Below are 24,878 nucleotides of genomic sequence, written 5' to 3'. Positions count from 1 at the left end.
ATGCTCAGCAAATAGAAAACAGGTGTGTGTATTTATTTATTAAAATGCCAACATCTGAAGCTGGATTTGAACCCACAATGAAATAAATTAGTAATAATGATTTAACATGTTCTATCACCAAACAGAGTTTGTTAAGTTGTCAAATTTGTTCAAATATGCTTATATTTGTACGACGGCTATTTTTTAAATAAGGTCCGTTTTTTAATAAGAAGAAAAATACTGTAAATATCATTAAAATATATTTTTTTCCATATTCTACATACTTTTATCTACTTTTCTACATAATTTCCATTTTTGTTTAAACATTTGTCATACCACTCAAAATATCTTTTAAATTCCGACTTCAAAGAAATCTGCTGCCTGTGAAGTAGCCCAATCCACGACTGCAGTTTTCACCTCTTCGTCGTCTTTGAACCGTTGACCACAACGGAACTCCTTTAAGTATCAAAACAAGTGAAAATCACTGGGAGCAAGGTCTGGACTGTGTGGATGATCGTATCGAGTCAAAAACAATAAAGCACCGTCCAATCTTTTTGTTTTGTGATCGTCAGAAAGCAATCTTGGAATCCACAGAAAACACAATTTTCGATAATTCAGTTTCTCCGAAACAATGGTATACAAAACTGATCTTGAAATTTCTGGAAATTCAATTGATAACCGTGAAATCGTGAATCGTCGGTCCTCTCGAATTTTGTTATCCACATCACAAACCCAATCTTCAGAAATCAGAGAAGGTCGGCCAGGGCGTGGCTTGTCGTGCACATTAACTCGCCCGTCCTTGAACATTCTTACCCATTTTCGAACTTTACTGTCACTCGTAGCATTATCACCGTAAACTTCACAAATCTGACGGTGAATTTCCGCTGCTGCCAAGTTTCTTGCATTCAAGAATCGAATAACAGATCATATCTCACAATCGGCGAGAGACTCAATTTTCTTAAACATTTTAAACGTCTATAGCTCGGCATACAGACAGACGATATGGCTGCAGATGGCGTCAAAACGCGTGCCAAGCTTGCTCGGAGCAGAAGCGCATGCATACTGTCGTGATTGTGCATTATTCTCACTCTCATTCACAAACAGACCTTATTTAAAAAATAACCCACATATATATCAAATTTACTGTCTAAGCAAACTATAAACTTAACAGAAAAATATGAAATTGACAATTAGGAACCTTTCTTACTTGATGATCGATAAGAAATTCAATTGGAAATGGTTCACCACAGAATTCGCACGGTATATCTTCGGGATGATTCCGATCACTTTTGATTCCACGAATACTATCTTCTAATATATCAGACTCATATGCATTTCTAATTTCACAAAAAGACTGAAAATAAAAAGCAAATTAAAATTATTTTCTTCTTACAACTTAATCTTAGTTTAGAATGTTTAAATAAACAATTAGATACACCTTGAAGTGATCATAAATATTCAAACTTGTATTAATTAGAAGCAGAACAACTTTGTAATATTTGTGAAAGTGCAAAAGCAAAAATATTGCAGAATATAAGAAAAATATTACAAGACATTTATTAGATGTTCATAAAGAATGGTATTTCAGTGTTTCCACTGTTGATTGCCATTTTCACATTTTGCAAAGTTTTAAAAAAATGACAATAGAAATTTAAAATTGGTGACAGCTGGGTATATCCCTCCCTTATGCTACCAAGGGGGGAACTACCCATCTGTATTGGAGTAATGGAGAAGAGACCAAAAATAGGATTTCTCCAATGTGTTTGCTTTTGTATTACGATTTGTTTGTGTGGTTGCATAAGGTATTGCTGAACATCAGGTACCTGTTTTTTTTTTTTTTAACCCAGAAGAACACCTTGAAAATATTGTGTGAGATAAAAAATCATAAATAAGAAATAATTTTATAAAATTATTAGTGAACGTGTTAATTTATTTAGCTGTGTTTAATCAAATATTCTTTTGAATGAATTCTCATTTTCAATTTTTAAAGAGCAATTTTGCAAACTAAACTTGTTAATTAGTTAAAGAGATAGTTAAAACTGATCACTTAAGAAAGATCATTCGGTGATCTTACTTAAATGATGTACCAGAATCACCAAATTATTATACCGATATAAAAATATTTATACTATTATTAATCTGCAATTGCAAACTACATAACTTTGATAAGGAATAACATCAGTTTTTATTTAATTATTCATTAATAAATCCTGTAATCTGTTAGAAAAACATTTATTTCTTAGTAAATATTTAGAAGTTAGATGGCCTATTCCCAGCATTTTGCAACACTCTCCTCTATAATGCATTTTATAATTATTCATGTAAACAATATTAGTTTTAAAATTTCTTTTTAGAATATTTAAAAAAATAAAAGTGTAAAAGTTAGTTGTGTTTATTGTAAATATCTGCCAGTTCAGTATAAGCAAGCAAACATCTACACTAATTGTTAGAACATTAACGAACAAAAATAAATGTGCAAATAGTCAGGGGTCGTGCTGCATAGTCAAAATCACCATTTGGCAATATTTTTATTAAACTGGCAATAAAATCCTAATCTGCTTGTTTCGACATTCAGCATGAAATTGAATCACAGATCACACTTCAAGAAAAACAACAAAATGTTGAGCTTCCATACAATGGGATTCCTGTGCACTACGCATCTAGAGATTTAACGACATCGCACGACAAGTTTGGGAAGAAGATCAGGAAGTGAGAACAGAAGGCAGTTTTGTGCAATGCTGCCAAGCATCTCTAGATTGGGATTTTTTAATTGACTGATGAAAATTTTGGGGAAATTTTTAGGATGACTTTTTTCAGTAGACTAAAACAAAAATTTTGACAAGACAGAACCTGCGAAACACTATTTAAACATTGTGATCAACTGTGTCATTCAGAATTATTCATTAAAAAAATTAGTCGAAAATGATTCCGATTGCTAGCAAGGGGAGGGTCAGACATTGGGTCTCCGATTCAAATGAAACTTGGTGAGCATGTAGCCTTAAACACAAACGACTCGCCGTCCAAATAATAGGACCCACTTCTCAAGCATTTCCAAAAATTGGGCCTCTGAAAATTTAGTGTTTAGATTAAAAGTCTTTGGAAGTTTCAAACCTCTAGATAGCCGAATGAACAAGATGCTAAGCACCGAAGCTAAATGATGTAGGTTTGAACTTTCGGAGTTTTGGTTTAGTTTAGTTAATTTTGCGTGTAACTTTATTATTTTATTGCATCATTAACATTATTATTATTATTCCTCATATTTAAATCTTGTCACAATTTTTAATCTCTTGTTTTATATCATTTCCTGTTTAGAGAAAACAAGCCTCTGTAGATTTAACTCTTTTATGTCATTAAATAAAACTTTTATTTCTTAACATTTATTTTCACGTATTTTACATGCTTTGTCCTCACCGGCGAATAAACTTCGGATGTTACTGTACATGGACGAAAAAGATAAGTGATACGAAAATAGGGTACCGAGTCGCAGCATTTTGCGTTTTTAATTGTTAATATTATGAACAATTTCCTCACGTACTCTTGTTTGTTACACTTCGAATGTCACAATACCATCATGTCTAAAAATAAATACGAAGAAAATTTTATTCAATAATGTAAGAGTTAAATTACAGAGGCTCGTTTTCAGTAAACAGGAAATGATGTCACAATTTTTAATCTCTTGTTTCGTAAGCTTTAAATGCGAGGAATAATAATAGTAATAACAATAATAAACCAAAAAACGCCTAAATAATCGGGCTATTATATGGCTATAATTAAATAATAAATACAAATGAATTTGGTATAGAGGTAAGCGTTAGGTGTCATCTCTTATCTAAATTAATAATTATAATTTTGAATAATTTAGTAAATAATTTAGGACAGTCTGGAAGAAAATAACCGACCCACGGCAAGTGGAGCTGGGCTTGAACCCGCAGCTCCACTTGCCGTGGGTCGGTTATTTTCTTCCAGACTGTCCTAAATTATTTACTAAATTATTCAAAATTATAATTATTAATTTAGATAAGAGATGACACCTAACGCTTACCTCTATACCAAATTCATTTGTATTTATTATTTAATTATAGCCATATAATAGCCCGATTATTTAGGCATTTGTTGGTTTATTAATTTATCATCAGGCTTTGAGATGTATTATATTTAGTAATAATAATGGTAATAAGTACTAATAATGAAATAAAAAATAATATTACACCAAAAAATCTAAACTAAAATTTCAAAGGATTGAACCTACATTGGCCAATTATAGTGCTTAGCACCTTATTCACTTGGCCATCACCATTCTTGGATATGAAACTTCCAAACATGCATAAGCTAAACACTAAATTTTCAGAGACTCATTTTTTTTGGAAATGCTGAAAAAGTGGGTCTTATTATTTGGAGGAGGAGTCGTTTATGTTTAAGGCTACCTGCTCACAGAGTTTCATTTGAATTGGAGACCCAAACGTTTGGCCCTCTCCTTGTAAATGACAATTTAACACATTACTTTTGCTTTCTAGATGCCAAACTGATAAGGCTACAGACACCTGCATTAATTAGTCAGTAAAACTGGTGACGATAAATAATTTGAAGTGGCAAAAAAAATTTTAAATTAGCGAAATGGTGGTGATATTTTTAAATTTTCCAGAGTGACCCATGAATAGTGTAATCATAATTTACCTGGTTTAATTTTGAATGAACAAATATTAATCACACACGTAACCTTTGCTTTACCCAGTAGAACATTAACGACGACAAACATTTTTAAAACAGCCCGACTGCCCTGCTTCAGGTCAGTTAAAAATGTATTCCATTTAGAATGCTTATTCTATAGCATTCTACATTTAAACTCAATTAAAAATTTAAACTATTTTGAAATGTACAAACTTTAAACTCTACCACTAACATTGTGTAAAATATATTTTACACATATAATCTCTCTATTCACCGGAACTTGTACATTGTTATAATAATCTTTTTCCTCTAGGTTATCATAAAAAGCTTTCCAAGCACAAGGTAAGAAATCTTCATCTCATATATCAATGCACTCCTCCTTCAAGGCTGTTTTAAATATCTCTAAAAATTTAGTTTCTTTTCTACTAAAACATTTTTAATTAATGCTGCTTGCTCCAGTTCAGTTTCAATTCCAGATTCTGAGGCATATATGGATAGCATTGATGTTTCTTTCATCTCAATATCATATTTGTGTTCTTTAATACTGCTATTAAGAGATTGTCTGTGGCTCTATAAATTAAATCCTTTTCAAGTCTGTCATCTGTTAATGGTATGCCATAAATTCCAGTTCTGTCCCAATCTATAGTATCTTTCTTATTTTGTAGAATCTGGTATATTGTGCTGCCCTTTTGCATGCCAGAATCATTCTTCCCATATGTGTAATTTTTTTATATATTGGCTTCAGCATATTGTCACCTTACCTTAATTTTGAATGATTTTAAAATACTCTTAGAATACAAAATAACAATAAATAAGTATTTTGTGTGTAAAAATTAAACTCATTAGCAATGTTTGTGGAAGGTTCAAAAATTGAGTACAAAGTTAGTCTCTAGCTATAGCAACAAATTAGTGAATGGTTTTTGTGTATTATTTACATCTCTATTACACATTTTGATTGAATTTTTAAAGAAATTCTTGGATAGTGCATTTAAGTCTTTTTCAGCTCACTTTTGTCTTATTTGCCTCCAAAAATTAATTCTTTACACTCCACATAAATTACATGTTATGTATAAATCTCCTGAATTTTTGATGTATCTCTCTTGTGTGACTTTATTTTTTCACTCTTTTTCTAATGTAATTTCTGATACATCACTATTACCTATTAAGTCAGCATTTCACTAATTTTTATATCCTGCAATAGTTTTGATGCGTTTATTGTCAACATTCCATTTCTGTTAAAATTGTAAGAAAAAACAAATTAATAAGAATTTTGAGAAGTTGGGAAATTGCATGCTTTTGAGTAAGAAATACCTTGAGGACAAGCACAGTGTTCTTCAAACTTCCCTTCCAGTGGATCTCCTTAATAAAGGAAAAGCTTTGACGGATCATTAGAATAGAATTACGATAGTATTTTATATGAATTTTGAAACAACGATTACTTTTAATATTAATATAATAATGGCTTTGTTTTAAAAATTTTACTTTAATTTAAATAATTTTATTTTTTTAAATTTAATTGTTAACAATGTTCCTAATAAAGATAAATATTAGGAGAAGCATTTTTATTATTCCAAGATATAATTTGTTTCTTTTTTCCCATAAACTCTCGGGAGTGCATGGACTACAGATTGAGAAACACCACTTATCCGAATTACCTCGCGTACCGGGATAATAATAAAAAATTTCCAGTATTCAGGCACTAGTAACAACATTAGAGTGATGGATTCATTGCTTTGAACACAAATGTATTGAGGTACTTGTACTGGATGTGACAGATTCCATTTCCTAGCATTCCACTTATGTTTGCTTTAAGAAGAAATTGGCCACTGTAGTGCCCAAGTTGCCTATTATGGGAGCACTTTTCATTATTACAAAATAAAGTTGTCCCTATTTATTACAAATGCAAAAAAAAAGTTCCTTTTTTCCTGTACCTTCTAATTCTACTTTTTAACAGATAAAGACTATGGACAGCTATAAGCAACATATTAAGAAAAGTGAAATTATATAGTGGAAATCTACTTCAAGTTGTTTACTGAATTGTATAAATTAATAAAATTTGTCTCCATAACAAATAAACAATATGTACAGTACCTGATGCTCTATCAGTGCTGTGGGCAAAAACTTGTTATGACAGAATTCACAAGGAATGAGTGAATTTTCTTTATTTGTGGATGTGTTTTTAGGAGAAGGAACATTAGATGTCTTCTTGGTGGATGGCTTGTTTCCTCCAGACTGAGGCTGATGAATGAGATCGGGTCTACAACCAGACTACATATAAAATGTAAGCAAGAAATTGAAATATAATGAATACATTATATTTAATGAATGAATTTTAACACTCACTTGATGTAAAATGAGCAATTCCAGAGGGAACAGATCTCCACAAAATTCACAGGGTATGTCTTCTTCCGAATAACCCTCGCCTCCTTCGGGTAACAAGTCAAATTCGGATAATGATTCCGACCTACAGGTGGCCTGTAAAACGTGAGTTATAGTAAACCTTAAATATATAAAATTTTAGTTAAAAATAAAAATATAACAGTAAAAAGGAAAAGTGTATTTTGTTTATTACACAAGTTTTGATTATGTGAATTTAGTAAATGTAAATAAACTGTATTGTTATATACTAGTAAATTATGCATAAAGAGAAATGATAAAACAGAATGGCAACAACTTTATGCATATTAGACAGAAGGTATCTATCTACTCTCTTCCATTTTCTATAGAGAGAACAGAAGAGATGAGAAATTGGGAGAAACTTCTCCATTCCCAAATTCTCAGTTCTGTCCTTTCTTAAGCACTATGATTCTGCCAAATTCATTGTGCCAAAGAGATGTGGAAGATGAAAGACCGCATTGGACAGCAAGATCACATGCTTATCTGAGAAACTGGTGAGCAGGAACGTACCAGAAGCTGCAGCACAATGGAAAGAAAAAAAGATTGGTAGGTAAGTTTTGATCAAAATAACCACTGAAAGGTTAAAAAGAACAACTACAGATTCTACAAAGCCAAGCATTAGCCTTTACTAATGAAGGCCCAGGAGAAGATATGGTAACAGTGGGCTAAGGATCATCTTTGTTGGACACCAGGATTGGCATCGAATAATACGATTCAACAAGTTGACTTTCGAGATCTTGTACGAAAATACTGGATGCAGAATCATCAGAATGACAAATGAAAGCCTGAAGAAAAGCTGCATCAAATAGCAAGTTAAGTTTCCACTTAAGAAGCAAATATGAGTATGTTTCAATATTGCTGGCATAAGTGATATGATTCCTTATGATTCAATATTAAAGGCAGTCGACTAGAAGAGACTGTTAAACGACATCCTCCCCCCATTTCTCGACCAACTGGCTCCCGAAGGTGACTTCTCATTTCAACAGTGCTAAAGGTCATACCGTAGCTTCCATTGTTGCAGGTTAAGAAACCACAACATCTAGGTTATTAACTAACCATCTAATTCTCCACATGTGAACCCTATAGAAGATTTATGGCTTTTCCACAAGAAATAAGTCCACAAACGAGAGCCAAGAAACAAAAACAAATTGACAATTATTTTAACAAAAGATTCTTGCAAGAAGTAGGCCAATGTCTTGCGTCTACTATGCCCTGTCATGTTAGAGACTTGTATTCTGCTAAAGGAGGAATTACAAAATGGTAATGAAGTCAGGAAAGCCTGTCCTGTTACAAACTTCAAAGATAGTGAAAGATATTGATTTTTCAACCAACATTGTCTTTTTTTTTTCCAATTATAGTCACATGTACTGTATTTCAAACTTTGTTTTCTATGAATTGGAAATAAAAGAGGATATTCTATCAGTTATTTTCCAAACATGAATAACTTGCAGATGTAAACACTCAACAAACTTTCCTTTTATTCATGCACAAAGTTCTAGGTTGGGAGCAAGGTACGTATAAATGCTTCTAACTCACCTGATGCTCAATTAAAGCAACGTCGGGGAAAAAGTCACCACAAAATTCGCAGGGAAAAATTGTACCAACTGAAAAAAAAAGTTAAAATTAAACAGACCTAACTACATTTCTAAATATTTTATTTTTAAAGTTACAATGTATCAGGATTTCAATACAGTATTACTCTGAAATAAAATTTAATAGCTGCTGCTAAGATTCTCTTGTTTTGTCAATATTTTGGATTTTATTCAATGTATTTCTACAAAATTTTAATACTCTCTATCTTCTTATCTCCATTAAATTTTTTTGACCATAAAACATTAAAAATGATACACATTACTATCAAACAAGATTACATTAGTATTTGTAAAAGTATAGTGCATTAGTGTTATATCAACAAGTTAAATGATAGTGAAAAATCACTATTTTCATAACTCCTGTAAATAACAAAATGCAATATAATCACTAAGACACAAGAAAATCGGCTTTCCTAATAATGTAGGTATAAAGACAATTAAAAATGAGACATTATTATGAAATCCCAGAGGCATCTTTGGAAATAAAACACACAAATCATACATTTTCTTTAAGATCTTCTTTGAACGTTTTAAAATGAAATACATATTTTCATTTAATATTTCATATAATATTTTCATTTTAAAACTCCATTGTGTCAATATAAAACAACGTAAATTAAAACACGGTTTCACTGGAATAAAAACGGAAATTAGTATAGAAATGGCAGTATTCGTCGGAATAAAAAAAAATGCATACAGTTCAACACCCGGAGAGAAGATATACAGAGGAGATATAAGGTGAGATAGATAGACTATTAGTAGATATACACTACCTAAAGGTACATCTCAGAGAGAATAGACAGTTGAGAACACTTTCACTTCCAAAGTCTATTACTGAAAACATCCCAACACAGAGATAGAAATCAAACAAACAGAAAAAGAAAGTTTACTTAAAAGATGACAACCAAAAAATGGAGTACTTACACAATAATAATGCAGATAGATATAAAATTAACAAGTATAATAAATTGATAAAAAGTTCAAATATCCTCCAATGGAAGAAATAGTAGAGCGGAAAAAAAATCACCGGTGCCAAACAAAACACAATTTGAGATTCCAAGTGACGTTCTCGAGACGATACAGAAGGGATTGGATTTTAACGGGCCCAACAGTTGGGAGGTTATAGATATAGTGCTGGGTTTAGATCATATGTGTAAAGGGTTGACAGAGGTAGACTCAAAAATTCTAAGAATTAATCTAAGCAATATAATTAAAAAGTATACTGTAAGAGAAAAAGGAAAATCAAAAATAAAAGATAAAAATCATTATAAATATAAAGATTAGATAGAAAAGCTATACACATTCTTAAATGACAATAAACTGAATATCATAAGAGCTGATAAATCTAAACAAGTCATTATAGTGACTCAAGATTGGATGAAGATAAAAAAATTAGAAATTGTAAAAGGAGAAAAATTTAGAGAACTACCAATTAATCCAAAAGAGGTTATATATGAAGAATTAAAAAAATGAACAACGAAATCACAAAAACTTAAAAAAATTACTAAAAGTGAAAAAGAGTTTATCCTGTATGAGGATAACGATCGAATGCCAAAACTTAATATACAGCTAAAGACTCACAAGGAAAATGAAAATGCAAGACCAATAGTAGATTTCAAATTTGCTGCATTATATAATCTAAAAAAATTTTTGAAACAACAGCTTAAATATTATGAGAATTCTAAATATTCTATTAAAAATATGGATGAACTCTTAGATGACCTCAGGAAAGTAAAACTTGGAATATGCTAAAATTAGCCAGTCTGGATGTCACAGACGTGTATCCGTCGATAAAATGGGAGTTAATCGAGAGTCAACTTAAAAAAATTAATGTTGAACCTGACATTATAGAATTATTGGAATTTACTTATATGAGTAACTACACTGCTGGCCATTAAAATTGCAACACCAAGAAGGAAAGCAAATAAAAAAAAATATATTTATTGTACAGTACATAAACAGTATGGCATGAAGACAAAATGATTAAATTTGCAAGCAGTTTGGGGGTTTACGGGGGTGCGAAATTAGTAGAAACAGTTGCCACTCCTGGCAGCTAAAACGGCCCTTATCCAGTTAGGCATGGAGTCAAACTGGGCTTGGATGACAGAAACGGGCAACTCGTTCCATGCTGCTTCAAGTCTATGCCACATTTCATCAACTGTATTAGCTGGAGAGGGGTGGCGGGCCAGTCTCTTGGCAACCCGTGACCAGATGTTTTCAATTTGTGAGAGATCTGGAGACCGTGCAGGCCGTGGCAACAATTGAATATCCTCTGTATCGAGGAAGGTCAGAACACGACATGCAACGTGTGGTCTTGCATTATCTTGTTGGAAGATGGCGTTTCGCAGGCCTCGAAGATAGGGCACAACCACTAGACGTAAGATGTCAGAAATGTACCGATCTCCATTCAAATTACCGTCGATCCGAACTAGAGATGTGCGTGTTGTGTACGCAATGGCTGCCCGTACCTTCACACCATGTGCAGGGCCCCTATGTATTGAATGCAAGAAGGCAAAGAGTGGTCTCCTTGGGATCTCCAGACACAAATATGGCCATCAGAATGCTGCACGCAGAACCGGGACTCGTCTGAAAAGACGACATTGTGCCACTCCTGCATCCAGCTTTGTCGTTGGACGCACCAGAGTCGCCGTCTCTCTCTACGCTGCATTGTCAAGAGAAGCCGAAGTAACGGTTGCCATGCCGACAGTCCATGCTGCTGGAAATGTCGTCACACCGTACGAGTGGATACTGGACGTGCTGCAAACAAGCCCATTTCCTGACTAATGGTCCATGATGTGGTTGTATGGTTTTGCACGGCTAACCTCACAATATGTCTGTCCTCTTAGGCGTTAGTCATGGGAAGGCGTTGAGATGCTGCATGCTGTTCAGTATGACCCTCAGCAACCTATCGATTCCATATTCGCATGACAGTGGTTAGATTTCGACCAGTGTGAGTGGCAATAGCACAGAACGATAATCCACACTCTCGATAGGCAATGATCCTGCCTCTATCAAATTCCGACACTTGCCGGTAAGCATTTCTTTTTCTTATTTGAGGCATATCACGATATTCCGACGAAACCCCGACCTTACAAAGCAATTTTCGAATGAGAAATCCACTGCACAACTTTTCTTTTACGCAGTGCTTCAGATGTCGTTTGTCCCTCCTGCATTGTCTAAATGCGCTGAAATACTAATCACTTGCATATCCCAACCTCTTCTTCCTTTCATATGATTTTGATGTTCATACGATCATTCCTTCCTGGTGTTGTAATTTTAATGGCCAGCAGTGTATTTCAAAGTAGATGGTAAATACTATATGCAAGAAGATGGCATTAGTATGGGGTCGGTCATTGAACCGAAACTTGCCAAAATAATAATGATTGATATAGATGAAAAAATCTAAAATACACCCAGTATAGAATATTATAGAAGATACGTAGACAATGTTCCGATTGTATACAACGAACTGGAAGTAAAAATTACCGAGATAGGAAAAATAATAAATAATATAAACAAAGAAATTCAATTTACAATAGAAGAGGAAGATATTTTTCATAATAGTATAAAGTTTTTAGATGTTGTAATTACTAGAAAAAAAAATGAGTTAGAATTTGAACCTTTTAAAAAATCTTGTTCAATACAGACTACAATAAGATATCACTCTAATGTACCTTTGTATATCAAAAAGAATGTCTTCTGCACAGAGTATATAAAAAAAATACAAAATAGAACAAGTGAAGAAATTAATAAAAATAAACACATAACTGACTTAAAGAAAAAATTTAATTTAAGTAGATACCCAACTCAATTAATTAACAAATGGCAACAAAAAATCAATAGTGCTACCAAAACAAAAGACGGAAAAACAAAAGTTGAAACAAAATATTCAAGTTTCCCACATATAAAAAATATGTACGAACAAATAGATACCGAAATAAAGAAAAATAATATGAAACTCGCTCCAAAATACAAAAATTTGATTTCTAGATTGAAGGCTAAACAAAGTACGAAAAATCAAAACAAAGACATGAAGAATATTGTGTATAAAATACCATGTACATGTAAAAATAATAGTTTTTACATAGGTGAGACAAAACGTAAACTAAAAATATGGGTTAAAGAATACATTTCCGATTTGAATTATCACCGATTAAATTCAGCATTCCACGATCATTGCATAATAAATGGCTGCAACATTGATAAAACTAACGTACAGATATTACACAAAGAAAAGAATGTGTATCCCAGAAAATTTAAGGAGAGTGTTGAAATTATTAAAAATAAGAACCAGAATTGTATAAATAAAAATCTCAGTGTCAAAATTTGTGAAAACTGGATGAAGATATTGTAAATGTATTACGGATTGTTGAATATTGTTGCGGCGTTGATTATTAACGGTTAATATATGTATATTAAATTGATAAACGTTAAAAGTTGTGTAGTTAAGGAGAGTTCTACGTGAGATCTGTCGGTGAGGTAAAAAACCAGATGTCGTGAAAAACATTAACTAGTAATTACATAAAATTAATGTTTGTCCAATTAAAAGTCTTAATTGTAAAAATTGGGATATATCATAAAGTTTACTAATATAATAATTTTATTGTATAATGATATTGGTTTAAATTTGTTTGCCGACGTATATGCAAATTGGTACACCGGTTTTGTGCTATCGAGACGAATGTGTGCGTGATTTGTAGAAGCCGAAAATTTTAGTTGTAAAAATCCATATTATCAAAAAAGTGCATATTGATATAATAATTCTACTGTATATTAATATTGGTCTAAATTTGTATGTCAATGTATATGCGAATCAGCTGACAGGTTTGTGCTGTCGGTTTAATGTGCGCGTGATTCGTATAAAAAAAGCTACAATAGTTATATTGCAAACTTAGTTGGTGAATCCGGATATAACCTAACCTAAAGGTAAAACATTGTTCCTAAAAAACGTTTCTGAATTTGTTTGTATGTTTGGAATTATAAAATGTAAATTTGTCCTGTCTGAAAGGTCCGTCGTCACGGTCGCCGTCTGTCAACCTGCTCACCTTTTTACTCAATCTATGGAAGTGGCTGTTTCTATGTTTTGTGACCTGTGCTTTTAAGGTAATTTGTGTAAACATGTATAAATTATCTTATGTTCAAATTTATAAAACAAATTCGTCCAGTCTGAAAGGTTTGTCATCAAGTCCGTCAATCTGTTTACATTTCTCTCATTCGATCTACGAAAGCAGATATGGCACATTATGTTTGCTGTTTGTATGTTCGTGATCTGTGCTTTTGAGGTATGTTTTTAATTATGTGACATCTATGGTTACGTGTAATTTGTATAAGTATGTATAAATTTTCTTATGTTCAATTTTAATGTTTAGTTAGCCGAAGAGGAGCGAATGCCCAAAATGCGACCCGTGATTGGCGTCCTAACTAAATAAAGAGATGAATAATATATGCCTAGTGTTTTGAAAAAGTCACTCCATTGTGTCATTATAAAACAACGTAAATTAAAACACAGTTTCACTGGAATAAAAACAGAATAAAAATGAATATTTTCCTTTAAATCTGGTTTTAAGATATTACAGTAAGCTATTGATCAATACATTACACTTCATTGGCTAATAAGATATATCTGATTTTTACATTTTAATTCACTTAATGTAGAATAAATGGAATTTCTTATGAAAGGATTTTATTAATTTTGTTTTTATAAAAATAGATCAACAAAGCTATTATATAATAGTAATATTATGATATATACTTTATATACAGTGTAACATATATCAGTTGATGCATCAAATTGTACATTAACCATGTGCATACAAATTAATTCTGTATTATATCAAATATTTTCTCTATATTCTAGCATCTTAAACCCATAATTCAAACCCATAGTGTAAGTTAGTTTGATATAGACTTACATACAAGTATTTAATTGTATTGTCACTCAGTAAGTTGTCTAACAGCTCCAGTAAACTTTGAAATACATAAACACGAGCTGTCAACTTGCTTAGTCCAGTTTAATTTATTGTCGACAAAGTCTTGGTGTGAGAACCCATGCTAAATAGAAAAATTTACTCGATTTACTTAAAAAACATATGCATCACCAACCAATTAACCAGTGTGAACAACATTTAAGTGACGAACATTTTCGTTACCTCTCCCGGGCACTTCTTCGGATTTCTTTTTACACTGTTACATTTCTATTATCAATTTCAGTGTTTATGCTACAAGTAGTATTTATAATTTCATCAGAAATTATGTAATTTATGATAAAAGTATACTGGTTGCTTCAGTTAAATTATTTTGTGTACCTTTATTAAACTCTTTAAGTCTTATACATTGCTGCAAATTCTTTCAAACTTTTTATAGGGCATCCAGTTAATATTATTTTTATTTAATAATTTATTTCTTTCCAAAATTTATTGTTACTACTTATATTTTTAAAAATTGCTATTGTAACATTTTAATCTTTTCTGCCATTATTTTATTCATTTTAATATGTAACTGCTTTCTTGATTCATTGATCATATTCATATTCTTGATCATACTTTGTATTTGTTTAAATAACAACTTTTTACAATTTATTAATGCTTTTTTTTATCCCCTCTGATGAAAATTTTTTAATGTACTTAATGTTTATTTATTTTATTTTAGGCAGTAGGTTTATATATTTTTCATAGATATGGCAATTGGATAACAATCAGGTAATAGGTGATTAATATGATTATAAACTGATGTTTCATCTGTAGTTAGTATACTAGAGGAAGAATCATTAGATGCAATTTTAGTTGATGTTGTAAAACATGTAGATATTTTTAGATTATAAGACAAGATAAAATTTATTAAGTATCTAGTTTAATAATCTTCATGGTTCAATAAATTAATACAATATGATTTAATATCTAGATATTTTTAATTTTATCCATATTAAATTATTTGTTCTAATATATTTATAATTAGTTAATCGTCTTCTATATATTGTTACAATCAATTTACCACCACCAAATCTTATAATCGAGATGGGTTGATGATGATAATAATAAGTACAGAGTCCAAACGGTTAGGAGTTGAAAGTTGAAATTTGGTACACAGTTAGAGTACGTCATGAGAACATACACCAAGAAGGGATTTTTCAAATTTCCCTGCAGGGGGAGAGGGAGAGAATTAAGGCTTATCCTGGGAAACCTTCTACTGTACTATTTTAGATGCAATTTTTTATTTTTAACTGTGCTTTAGTAGGATACGCCACAAAAATGCACCCTAATAAAAATTTTTTGGAAATCCCCCGCGGGGAAGAGGTAAAGGGTTAAGGATTACTTTGAAGAACTCGGCTTCTATTGTATTATTTTAGATGCGGTCTTTTGCGTTTTTGACCGAGTTTTAGTAGAGTATGCCACGAGAATGCACATTAAGAAAAAATTTTTGGAAATTCAACTCTCGCAGGGAAAAGGAGGAGAGAGTTAGTTTTAGTCAGTATAAAGTGTAAATAATAAAGAAGGAAAGTAAATAGTGGCACATATAGGATACATTTTGGAAATTAATAAATATTTTAATCATTTCCACTGTTTGGGTAACCCAAAAACAATAAATCCAAAATAAATAAATTTGAAATATAATGTTCCAAACAAGTTTTCTTAGATTTTAGAATTTAAAATTAATCATTTTATTCAAGTAAGGTTATCTTAGTTCTCGCACTCGGTGAAAACGGGTAAGATCGGCTATAATCTAAAAATCTTAATCTTTGCTACGGTTACTTTCTGCCCCAGCAACGCTGGGCTCATCTGCTAGTATCAATATTATCATAGTATTCATTAGTGTAAGTAAATTGTGGTATTATTTCGTAATAAATGTCTTGCTAATGTATAAAATAGTTTCACCACATTTATTAAAGTTTCTTTCCATTTTCTAATTGGGAATCAACCACTGAGCAGACCAACTTGCTAATACTTGCTAATGATATCTTTGTGATTGTATGATAATCTAATTCTGTTGCTTTGAAACAGATATCTCTGACACTACAAAATAAAATTATTAGAACATATGTATCATCTAGTATCAGCTATCTGACATTATTTGAAGTCATAGTGTTTATCATATATTATTCAAAAACAATACCTGTTTTAATGTTGCCAAATTCCAAAAACATTACTAATTTAGTATTAATGTCCGATATAGTAATATTAAGTTTTACTAGTAAAGTACGAGACAATAGAACACGTACCTTGAAGTTACTTTTCACTATCATCTACTTTAGCAATTTTTATTGTTGTGTCTTGTTTTAATCTTTTGGCATAGACATGACCATTCTTTGTCCAAACATATTTAATCTGATTAATTTCCTTTAACTGTCTTTATAATACATTTTCTCAAGAACAGTAATCAGTCAGTCTTTCATTAATACAAATGTAATTTTTATTTATTATTCCACATTGATTTGTTGATATTTGCAATTCATTTTTCTTAATTACATTAATTGTATATTTCATTATATTACTATGAAGTTTTACTACAATGTTAGTAGTATTTTTTTTACAGTTTTAGTTAATTGATAAACTCCAGTTATTAAATTTTTTGGAAGTCATTAAGAATTAAAATATTTTCACAGCTAATTCTATAGAATCTTCATTGATAGGGTTTAGAATTCCTTATATGTTTAACAAGATGCTCATTTCTTTTTTGTCGTCTTGGTATGTACTCTTGATATTCAGATAGTTCTCAATCTTTTCACTGTCCTCTATTATTACTCCCTCCAACTCAATACAGTTTACAAATTTTCATCTTCCAGTTTTATTACTTCCATTTCTTAATTCCAAAAAAATTTATGGCCATCAAAGTTAAAGTATATTAAATATTGTTTATTATTCAATTTGGTATTGTTAATTGCTGATTTAAGTTACCTAATTTTTTTGCTATTGTTTTTAAATTTATATCATTGATTGTTAAAGATTTCAAACGAATGGAGAGCCTATATCTGTAGTGTTACTGCATTTTGGTATACTTTCATACGAATAAGAGTTTACGTTCTCATCTGTACTGCACTGTTTTTGATTCTTCAATAATTGTAATTCAGTTATCATTTTCAACATATCAGAATTTCTTCCAGTTTTACATCCAGAACATTTCCAGGTCTGTCTATTCTTCTTACTAAACTTTTTGTAATTTAAGAAACAAAATCCTGTACAATTGTAATGAAAATTTCTTTTATATATTATATAAGACAGTGTTTCATTTTCTTTGACATGTATATAACATATAAGGAAAAGTCAAATCATCTTAATTTGATGATGTGTCATCTGGTCTTTAAGGAATAATGTGATAAAGTATACATTGACTAAATAAAAAGAGAAAGAATACGATCCTACAGATAATGAAAGCTTTGTACATTATTTTCTGAAAAATATTCTGCTAGTCTACCAAGGGTACTCATGCTTTGGTTTTATTGCATAGAATCACTAATATGCTTTTTAGTATACATAAAAATTTTTATATTTATGAAAAGTTTTTGAATATTTGGCACCTTAATAAAGAAGAATGAAGGGATCAAATGCCTTCACATTGTTATAAGAACAAAAATTTTAACTTTTATATCAGATTTCAAATGCAATATCAAATTGGGCAATATAACCGAAACTGAACAAAGAACCAAAAGCCTTTACAATCCAGTATTTAATTTTCTTAAAAGCATTTTTGGTTAATTTAAGTAGTCTTCTTTATGTCTGAACTCTATGTAATGACAGGATTACAGAATACTGATTCCAAATAATTCTAATGTAGTCCACATTCCATTTTAAATACTTTGCTTTTTAGTTTTTCTGATATTAGAGTTTTTTAACTCGTTCGCATATGTTGAATATTACAATAAAGACCAATATACAATTAAACTGCAATGTGGAGCTGGCTGAAGTAGTAGTTCTATGATGTTCACTTGCTATAACTTCATTAGGTATCAAACACAACAATCAATGTTAAATCATTCCTGACATAGATAGTTTTCATTATAATGTCTTTGTAATCGGATATTCTTACACAATATCGTAAATATTTTCATATTATATGTAGAAGGTAAAATCTTGAATAAACTGTCATTTAATTGTACTGCTTTTATGAATTCTAATCTATCAACATGACTTTGAATATCAGTTTGATGCTGACACCACTGTATCAATTAAAATGCCAACTGGATATTAATTGTAAATCATGATGTTAGATTCTCAACTCTAGCAGTGGCTAGTGATGTTGAAATGTTACTATGGACTCCAGTATATTTCCAGTATAGAATTTTAAGATTGCTAGCCACATATATAATATAGTCCTATGATATAAACCGATCCAATACTTAATTTTATTTCCATTCCATAAAATTAATTGGGGTGGGATTTATCTTCTATTCTAACATTTAATTTTATGTATAGAAAATCCTTTATGAATTATATTACAGACGTAAGTAACTTTTACAAAACATTAATATGGAAAGTATAATAGGTACTGTACATCACACTTTTAAACTTAAAACTTATACTGTACTTACAATTATCTGCAATTACATTTTCATTTTTAACTAATGGACACGTCAGTGTTCCGGCACAATTTCTTGTCTCGTGTTCTTTCCTGTTCTTTATCATTACATACTGTCTACACTGGGGACAGATCTCGGTCCTGCTGCCACAGTACGATTCGTGCTCTTCCATTTCGTCCAAGGAACATTCTAATTCACAATACGAACACTGCACCACTCTCTTGGAGCACGACAATTTCTTGAAATAAATGTCTAAAATTTACTTATGACAATTTAATATAAACAAAATTAAGTTTGAATAACTTACATGTTCTTCCAACTTCCAGCATTCCATGACTTTAGAACACTTCTCACAGACAATTTGACTATGCATTTCTGTATTATGAATTTCAATTTCATTTCTACAGACAGGTTCATTACACTTTTTACATAATACTATATTGCGTTGACAATGCATAGTGTGCATTAAGTAATTTGCAGCAGCTATGTCTTTTTTGCTGTCAAAATTTAATAAAAATAATTAATCTTTTCAACTTTAAATAATTAGTTGGTGGTTAAAGAAGTAGCTACATTACAAATAAACAACAACTAACCCGTTATACATAAAGACACCAACCAATGCCGAATTATCAGGCTAGAAAACGGCTATAACAATATTAATAATTTTAAGATAATTTGGTACTAGAGTTAGGCATTAGGTGCCATCTCTTGCTAAATTTAATAATTAGAATTTTAATTAAATAATTTAAATAAATTTAGGCCTAACCGAAAGAAAAGAATCGGCCCAAGCGGGACTTGAACCTGCAACTTCTACTCACCGAACAGATGCATTGCCAATTACGCTACCCGAACCTCCGATCCGATCTCCCCTTCCAGTATATATAAGCTTATGCTACGACCATCGACGGTCATTACAATGCCGGCTGGGGACACATTAAGCGCCCACGTCCTCCCAAGGCACTCGACCAGCCATCGCAACTCCGGCAAGGTGTATATATATAAATAAACAACAACTAACCTGCTATACATAAAGACACCAACCAGTTTTCTTCCAGTCAGACCTAAATTTATTTAAATTATTTAATTAAAATTCTAATTATTAAATTTAGCACGAGATGGCGCCTAACGCCTAACTCTAGTACCAAATTATCTTAAAATTATTAATATTGCTATAGCCGTTTTCTAGCCTGATAATTCGGCATTGGTTGGTATTTTTAGCTACATTACACCAAGCACTGTAATATTAAAACTTCATTTTCTTGTACTTAAATCATTACATAAGACAGATTATGATAATGAACAATGTATCATGCTACTGTGCTATCTGATATTAGTGCATTTTAGTGACATCAATAAGTTGTCAAAAAATTTTAATAGAAAACTAGAGATGACCCAATAATAATGGGAGTCTTGAAAAAATATTAATTTATGACATCAAATGCCTTTGTCACGTATAAGCAGCCATGAAACTTGATGGCTTTATATTGAAAGATAACTAAGAGCTTAAAGAATTTTTCCAACAGTTTCTGGAGATAAAACAAATACTTTTGTAAGTCTAAAAATTTAATAAATCAGCTTTTTAGGAGCGCTGTTTCTGACCACAGCGGAGTGTAACCTTGTTGTAGAACTTTTCTGGTCAGCTCTGTTGTTTGTCTTCCTTTATTTATATCGTCCTGGTGTTCCGCGATACGGCAGGCGAGCATTCTTGTTGTTGCCCCTATATATTTCTCTATTGCTCCTGTTGTTGGATTTTCTAGTGGCACCGCGTAGACCCCCGATTTTTCTAATGCGCTGATTATGTCTCGGTCGTTGCATATGCTCCTGCGTAGGCTGGGTAGAGGGGATAAGGGGAGCACAAAGCCGTACCGCCGGAATATACGGCTAATGAGTATGGACCGAGCTCCTAGATACGGTAATGTTGACGGTACTATTGCCATTTCTTTTTTGTTGTGTAGCATGGTGAACGGGTGGATGGAGTCGTTCACTCTAAGCAGTACATGCGTAAATTTGGCGCCTGTAAACCTAGCGCAATGTACTGCCGTTCGTATGATTTCCAATTCAGCGTTTGTTAGGTCCTGCGATGATGGAAGCAGTATCGCCCTTCTGATGAGAGCTGCTATGGCGGCATTGATATACCGCGATGGTTGGAAGGCGTCAGCTGGAGTGATGTGGGGAATCATGTTGGACTTGTGGTATACCGCAAACTGTGGTCCTTCCGGCGATTTCTGTATCCGCACATCCAGAAAAGTTATTGTTTGGTTCCGCTCCTTTTCCCAAGTGAATTTGATGGTGGGATAAACGCTTGATAATTGCTGCATAAATCGGATGAATTCTTCCTCCGAATTTCCCCATACTAGTAGGATGTCGTCTACAAACTGTAAACTGTAGGTACAATAGAGGGTAGCAAACAGTGAGCGGGACGTTGAAATTTTTTTTTTTTTTTTTTTTTTTTGCTCCACGTCCCTCATGATGAGCTCAACCAAGACTGCAGAGAGAGGGGAGCCCATGGGGAACCCTGTTTCTGAAGATAGATTTTCTGGTTGAAGCGGAAATAGTTGTTTTCAGTGACAAAGATCAGCGCTTCGCGAATATCCAGTACCTGCTGAACCGTGAGACCTTTTTTTAAGGAGCATAGTGTTGGCTAGCATTACGGCTTCAAACGTGGGGACGGAAGGGTATAGAGATATCACGTCCATTTTGTAGAAGGTGCAGGTGTTGATGTTTGCTCTTGTGATGTTGGCTTCGATGGTGGTCTTGGCGTCTATGGAGGAGGGAGTGACAAATGGTGACTCCGGAAGCAGCTCTCGTAGAAATTTTGCCAGGGCATTTTAATAAATCAAATGTGTAAAAGTAAAATAGTTTCTGTAACTTCCTTTGAATCAATTTTTAAAATTCCTGACCTTACACTTTAATGTCATTATGTAACTTTTAATAATCAAAATCAGATTAAGCAGTGAGAAATAGTTAAATTTTTGTAACCATCTTATGCTTGCTGAAAACTACAGTCATCTTGCCTTAAAACAAACACTGATAAAGTAAATTCTCACATTAATAAAGCAAACTGCCCTGACAAAACATCATTGTTGCAACATTAATTTTCACATGATAAAGCAAACATAAATTTTACCAGAATCTGTTAAACCAAACTGTAAATTGCAACTCCCAAGAAATAACCATTTTTCTAATAACAATTTTATTAGTCACATAGAAAAGTGTAAAAAGCAAAGAGGTACTGCAATAAATGTTCTATTTAGAACAGAATAGATTTTCTCCTAGTAAGCAATGATGGGTTAAACCTCTGACTGTAGAGCAATTCAAACATCTGATTTTAGTGGACCATTCTACTGCACTCAGAAAATAGGGGTTAAAGTTTAAGGATATCCATCCCTTTAAATGGATGTGGTCCCATGCAAACATGTACTAGTTTATGTATTGAGGAGAGCATACAGTGATGCTAGATTTGGCAAATTTGCAACAAATTTAAATCCTTTTATCACTCTTTTTGAACCAAAAAATATATTTTACTTTTTCAAACAGTATTCAACAAGAAAAAAAAATCACATGATTTCTGTGAGAATCCGACTTTTGACAAAGGTCGGTTGTCAATGTCGTCATACTTGTTTGATGGTCGTTGTCATCTACTACCTGACAGAATCTCCACTTACATCTTCTCGACGGCAAAAACGACACATTCTGTAACCTGCCGACCTTGTGCTAATAGGGTGATTAACGGTCGAAGAGTCGGATGCCGTTTTAGTTTTCTCCGAGTCAAGAAATTGCCACCCTAAGGATAACCATTGCCAGTTCCTCGACCGATACTGGGTGCCTCTGAAATGGATTATACTATTGACTCGGACCCGAATTCTCTCCGAATTGGAATAACTTTGTTGTCGAAACCCCAAATACTTCGAGATTCCATCGACACCAAATATACTCCCGGAAAGGGACATTTGTCTCACCGACTAGTCGGATATACATTGTCCAGAACTGTTCTCATCCTCTCTTGCATCAAGACTACAACCGGATCCTTCAACTACAGGTATTTATTGCCACTCAAATCTCATGTAAACTCTCTCTCTCGCAACCCTTTTGTCTGTAGGTGTCTTAAAGCTAATGTTTAACGAAATTGTAAATTTTATCATGTTTTCTTTGAAATTAAATTGTTATTAGTTGTTAAACTTGGTAACCCAGCTCCATTCCGAATCCGATCACCTGTGCACGCGGCCGCTCACGTGACCGAATCAACACGCCGCCTTGGCTTCTGTATCAATCGGGACACGACGGTGTCAGTCACTAAAGAGGTGCCAATCCTGCGGTCACATTTTTTTTAGCTTTGTTTTTTTAATCATTCTGATTTAATTTAATTTTATTTAACTTTATTTAGTAAATTAATTCAAAATATTATAGTTTAGAGATTTCAGTCACCTACTAATCTTTAGCTCCGTAAATTATACAACCTTGACACTAAAAACCATTAATACAGATTTTCAATAAAGCAAACTAAGAACTGTTCTCCCTAGCGATTTATATTTATTTATATCATCACAAGCATTTTCAACCTAAATTCTATAAGTCATCATCAGATGAAATACTCAATCCAAACTTTTCTAAATGTAACATTTCATGATGGAACATTTGAACACACAATTTAAACATATAATTAAAAACAACAAAAATTAAAATAAAAAATACAAAAAACATAAAATGAAATTTAAAAATTATAAATAACAAACAAATTAAATACTTATACGTGGTACGATCCAAAAGTTCGGGGACTGCGGTAATCTATGACAACGAAAGCACGTATTTGAAATTACAGCGTATGAAATGGATTCTACCAAACCACCTCTTCGTGTTCGGGTTAATTTCGCCCGTGTCATGTGATTAAACCGCGAGCGCTGCTGTTTTATTCCGGAGATAGTTACCTTTGTTCCGCGACGTAATAAAAGTGGAGTTTCGAGAACAACCTCCAACGTCAAATTTTGTCAGCGTTTAGGTAAAACACCTAGGGAGACTTTAAAATTGCTAAGAAAGGTGTACGGTGATTCTACCACGGCAAAGTCGAAATGTTGGAGGTTGTTCTCGAAACTCCACTTTTATTACGTCGCGGAACAAAGGTAACTATCTCCGGAATAAAACAGCAGCGCTCGCGGTTTAATCACATGACACGGGCGAAATTAACCCGAACACGAAGAGGTGGTTTGGTAGAATCCATTTCATACGCTGTAACTTGAAATACACGCTTTTGTTGTCGTAGATTACTGCAGTCCCTAAACTTTTGGATCGTACCACATATAATAATACTAACAGTGATTAATATAAAAAATAAATAAATAAATAAAAGTAATAAACAAATTAAGGATATGTATTGTATATAGAAGGGTGGATGCAAACTGTGTTTCTATATTGCAATTTATTTTTTATGTTGAATTTTCATGCAAAGATAACCCTTCAACATTTATGGCATTAATGCATCCATTAATTAATTTGTTTTTATAAATTTAAATTTTTTCCTTGCTGATTGCTGACATGTAATGCTCTAATGATATTAACCTTATATTAGCTGACACTCCCCCACATTAGCACTAATTTTAATTTTAATAACTTTTTTAAAATTAAAAATAGAACTGCAGATACCATAGATCAAACTTCTAAAATAAATGAAATTATCAAACTATTTTTGTTAAATAATTACCCCAAAACCACCTTTTAAAATGGCTAGATAGATTAGA

General features: G+C 32.3%; 1 protein-coding gene across 3 annotated transcripts in view; it reads right to left on the bottom strand.

Moving 5' to 3' along the window:
- Positions 1–24,878, bottom strand: part of LOC136968936 (TRAF-type zinc finger domain-containing protein 1-like) — a 57,801-nt gene that overhangs the window by 27,768 nt on the left and 5,155 nt on the right. For 2 of the 3 annotated variants that reach the window (XM_067263004.1, XM_067263005.1), the window contains exons 3-8: positions 19,454–19,643; positions 19,159–19,384; positions 8,581–8,648; positions 6,991–7,122; positions 6,739–6,915; positions 1,187–1,333 (exon numbers count right to left, since the gene is read on the bottom strand). In XM_067263004.1, the coding sequence (XP_067119105.1) occupies positions 1,187–1,333; positions 6,739–6,915; positions 6,991–7,122; positions 8,581–8,648; positions 19,159–19,384; positions 19,454–19,643 (940 nt within the window). Of the gene's footprint in view, positions 1–1,186; positions 1,334–6,738; positions 6,916–6,990; positions 7,123–8,580; positions 8,649–19,158; positions 19,399–19,453; positions 19,644–24,878 lie in introns of those variants that run through there. The other variant, XM_067263006.1, reaches the window with a different exon arrangement.

This window comes from Centruroides vittatus, unplaced genomic scaffold (genome assembly GCF_030686945.1).
Source record: "Centruroides vittatus isolate TY-2023 unplaced genomic scaffold, ASM3068694v2 contig_166, whole genome shotgun sequence".
Lineage (NCBI taxonomy): Eukaryota > Metazoa > Arthropoda > Arachnida > Scorpiones > Buthidae > Centruroides > Centruroides vittatus.
Note: the sequence above shows the minus strand (reverse complement) of the source record. Positions and strands in the feature narration are given on the sequence as shown.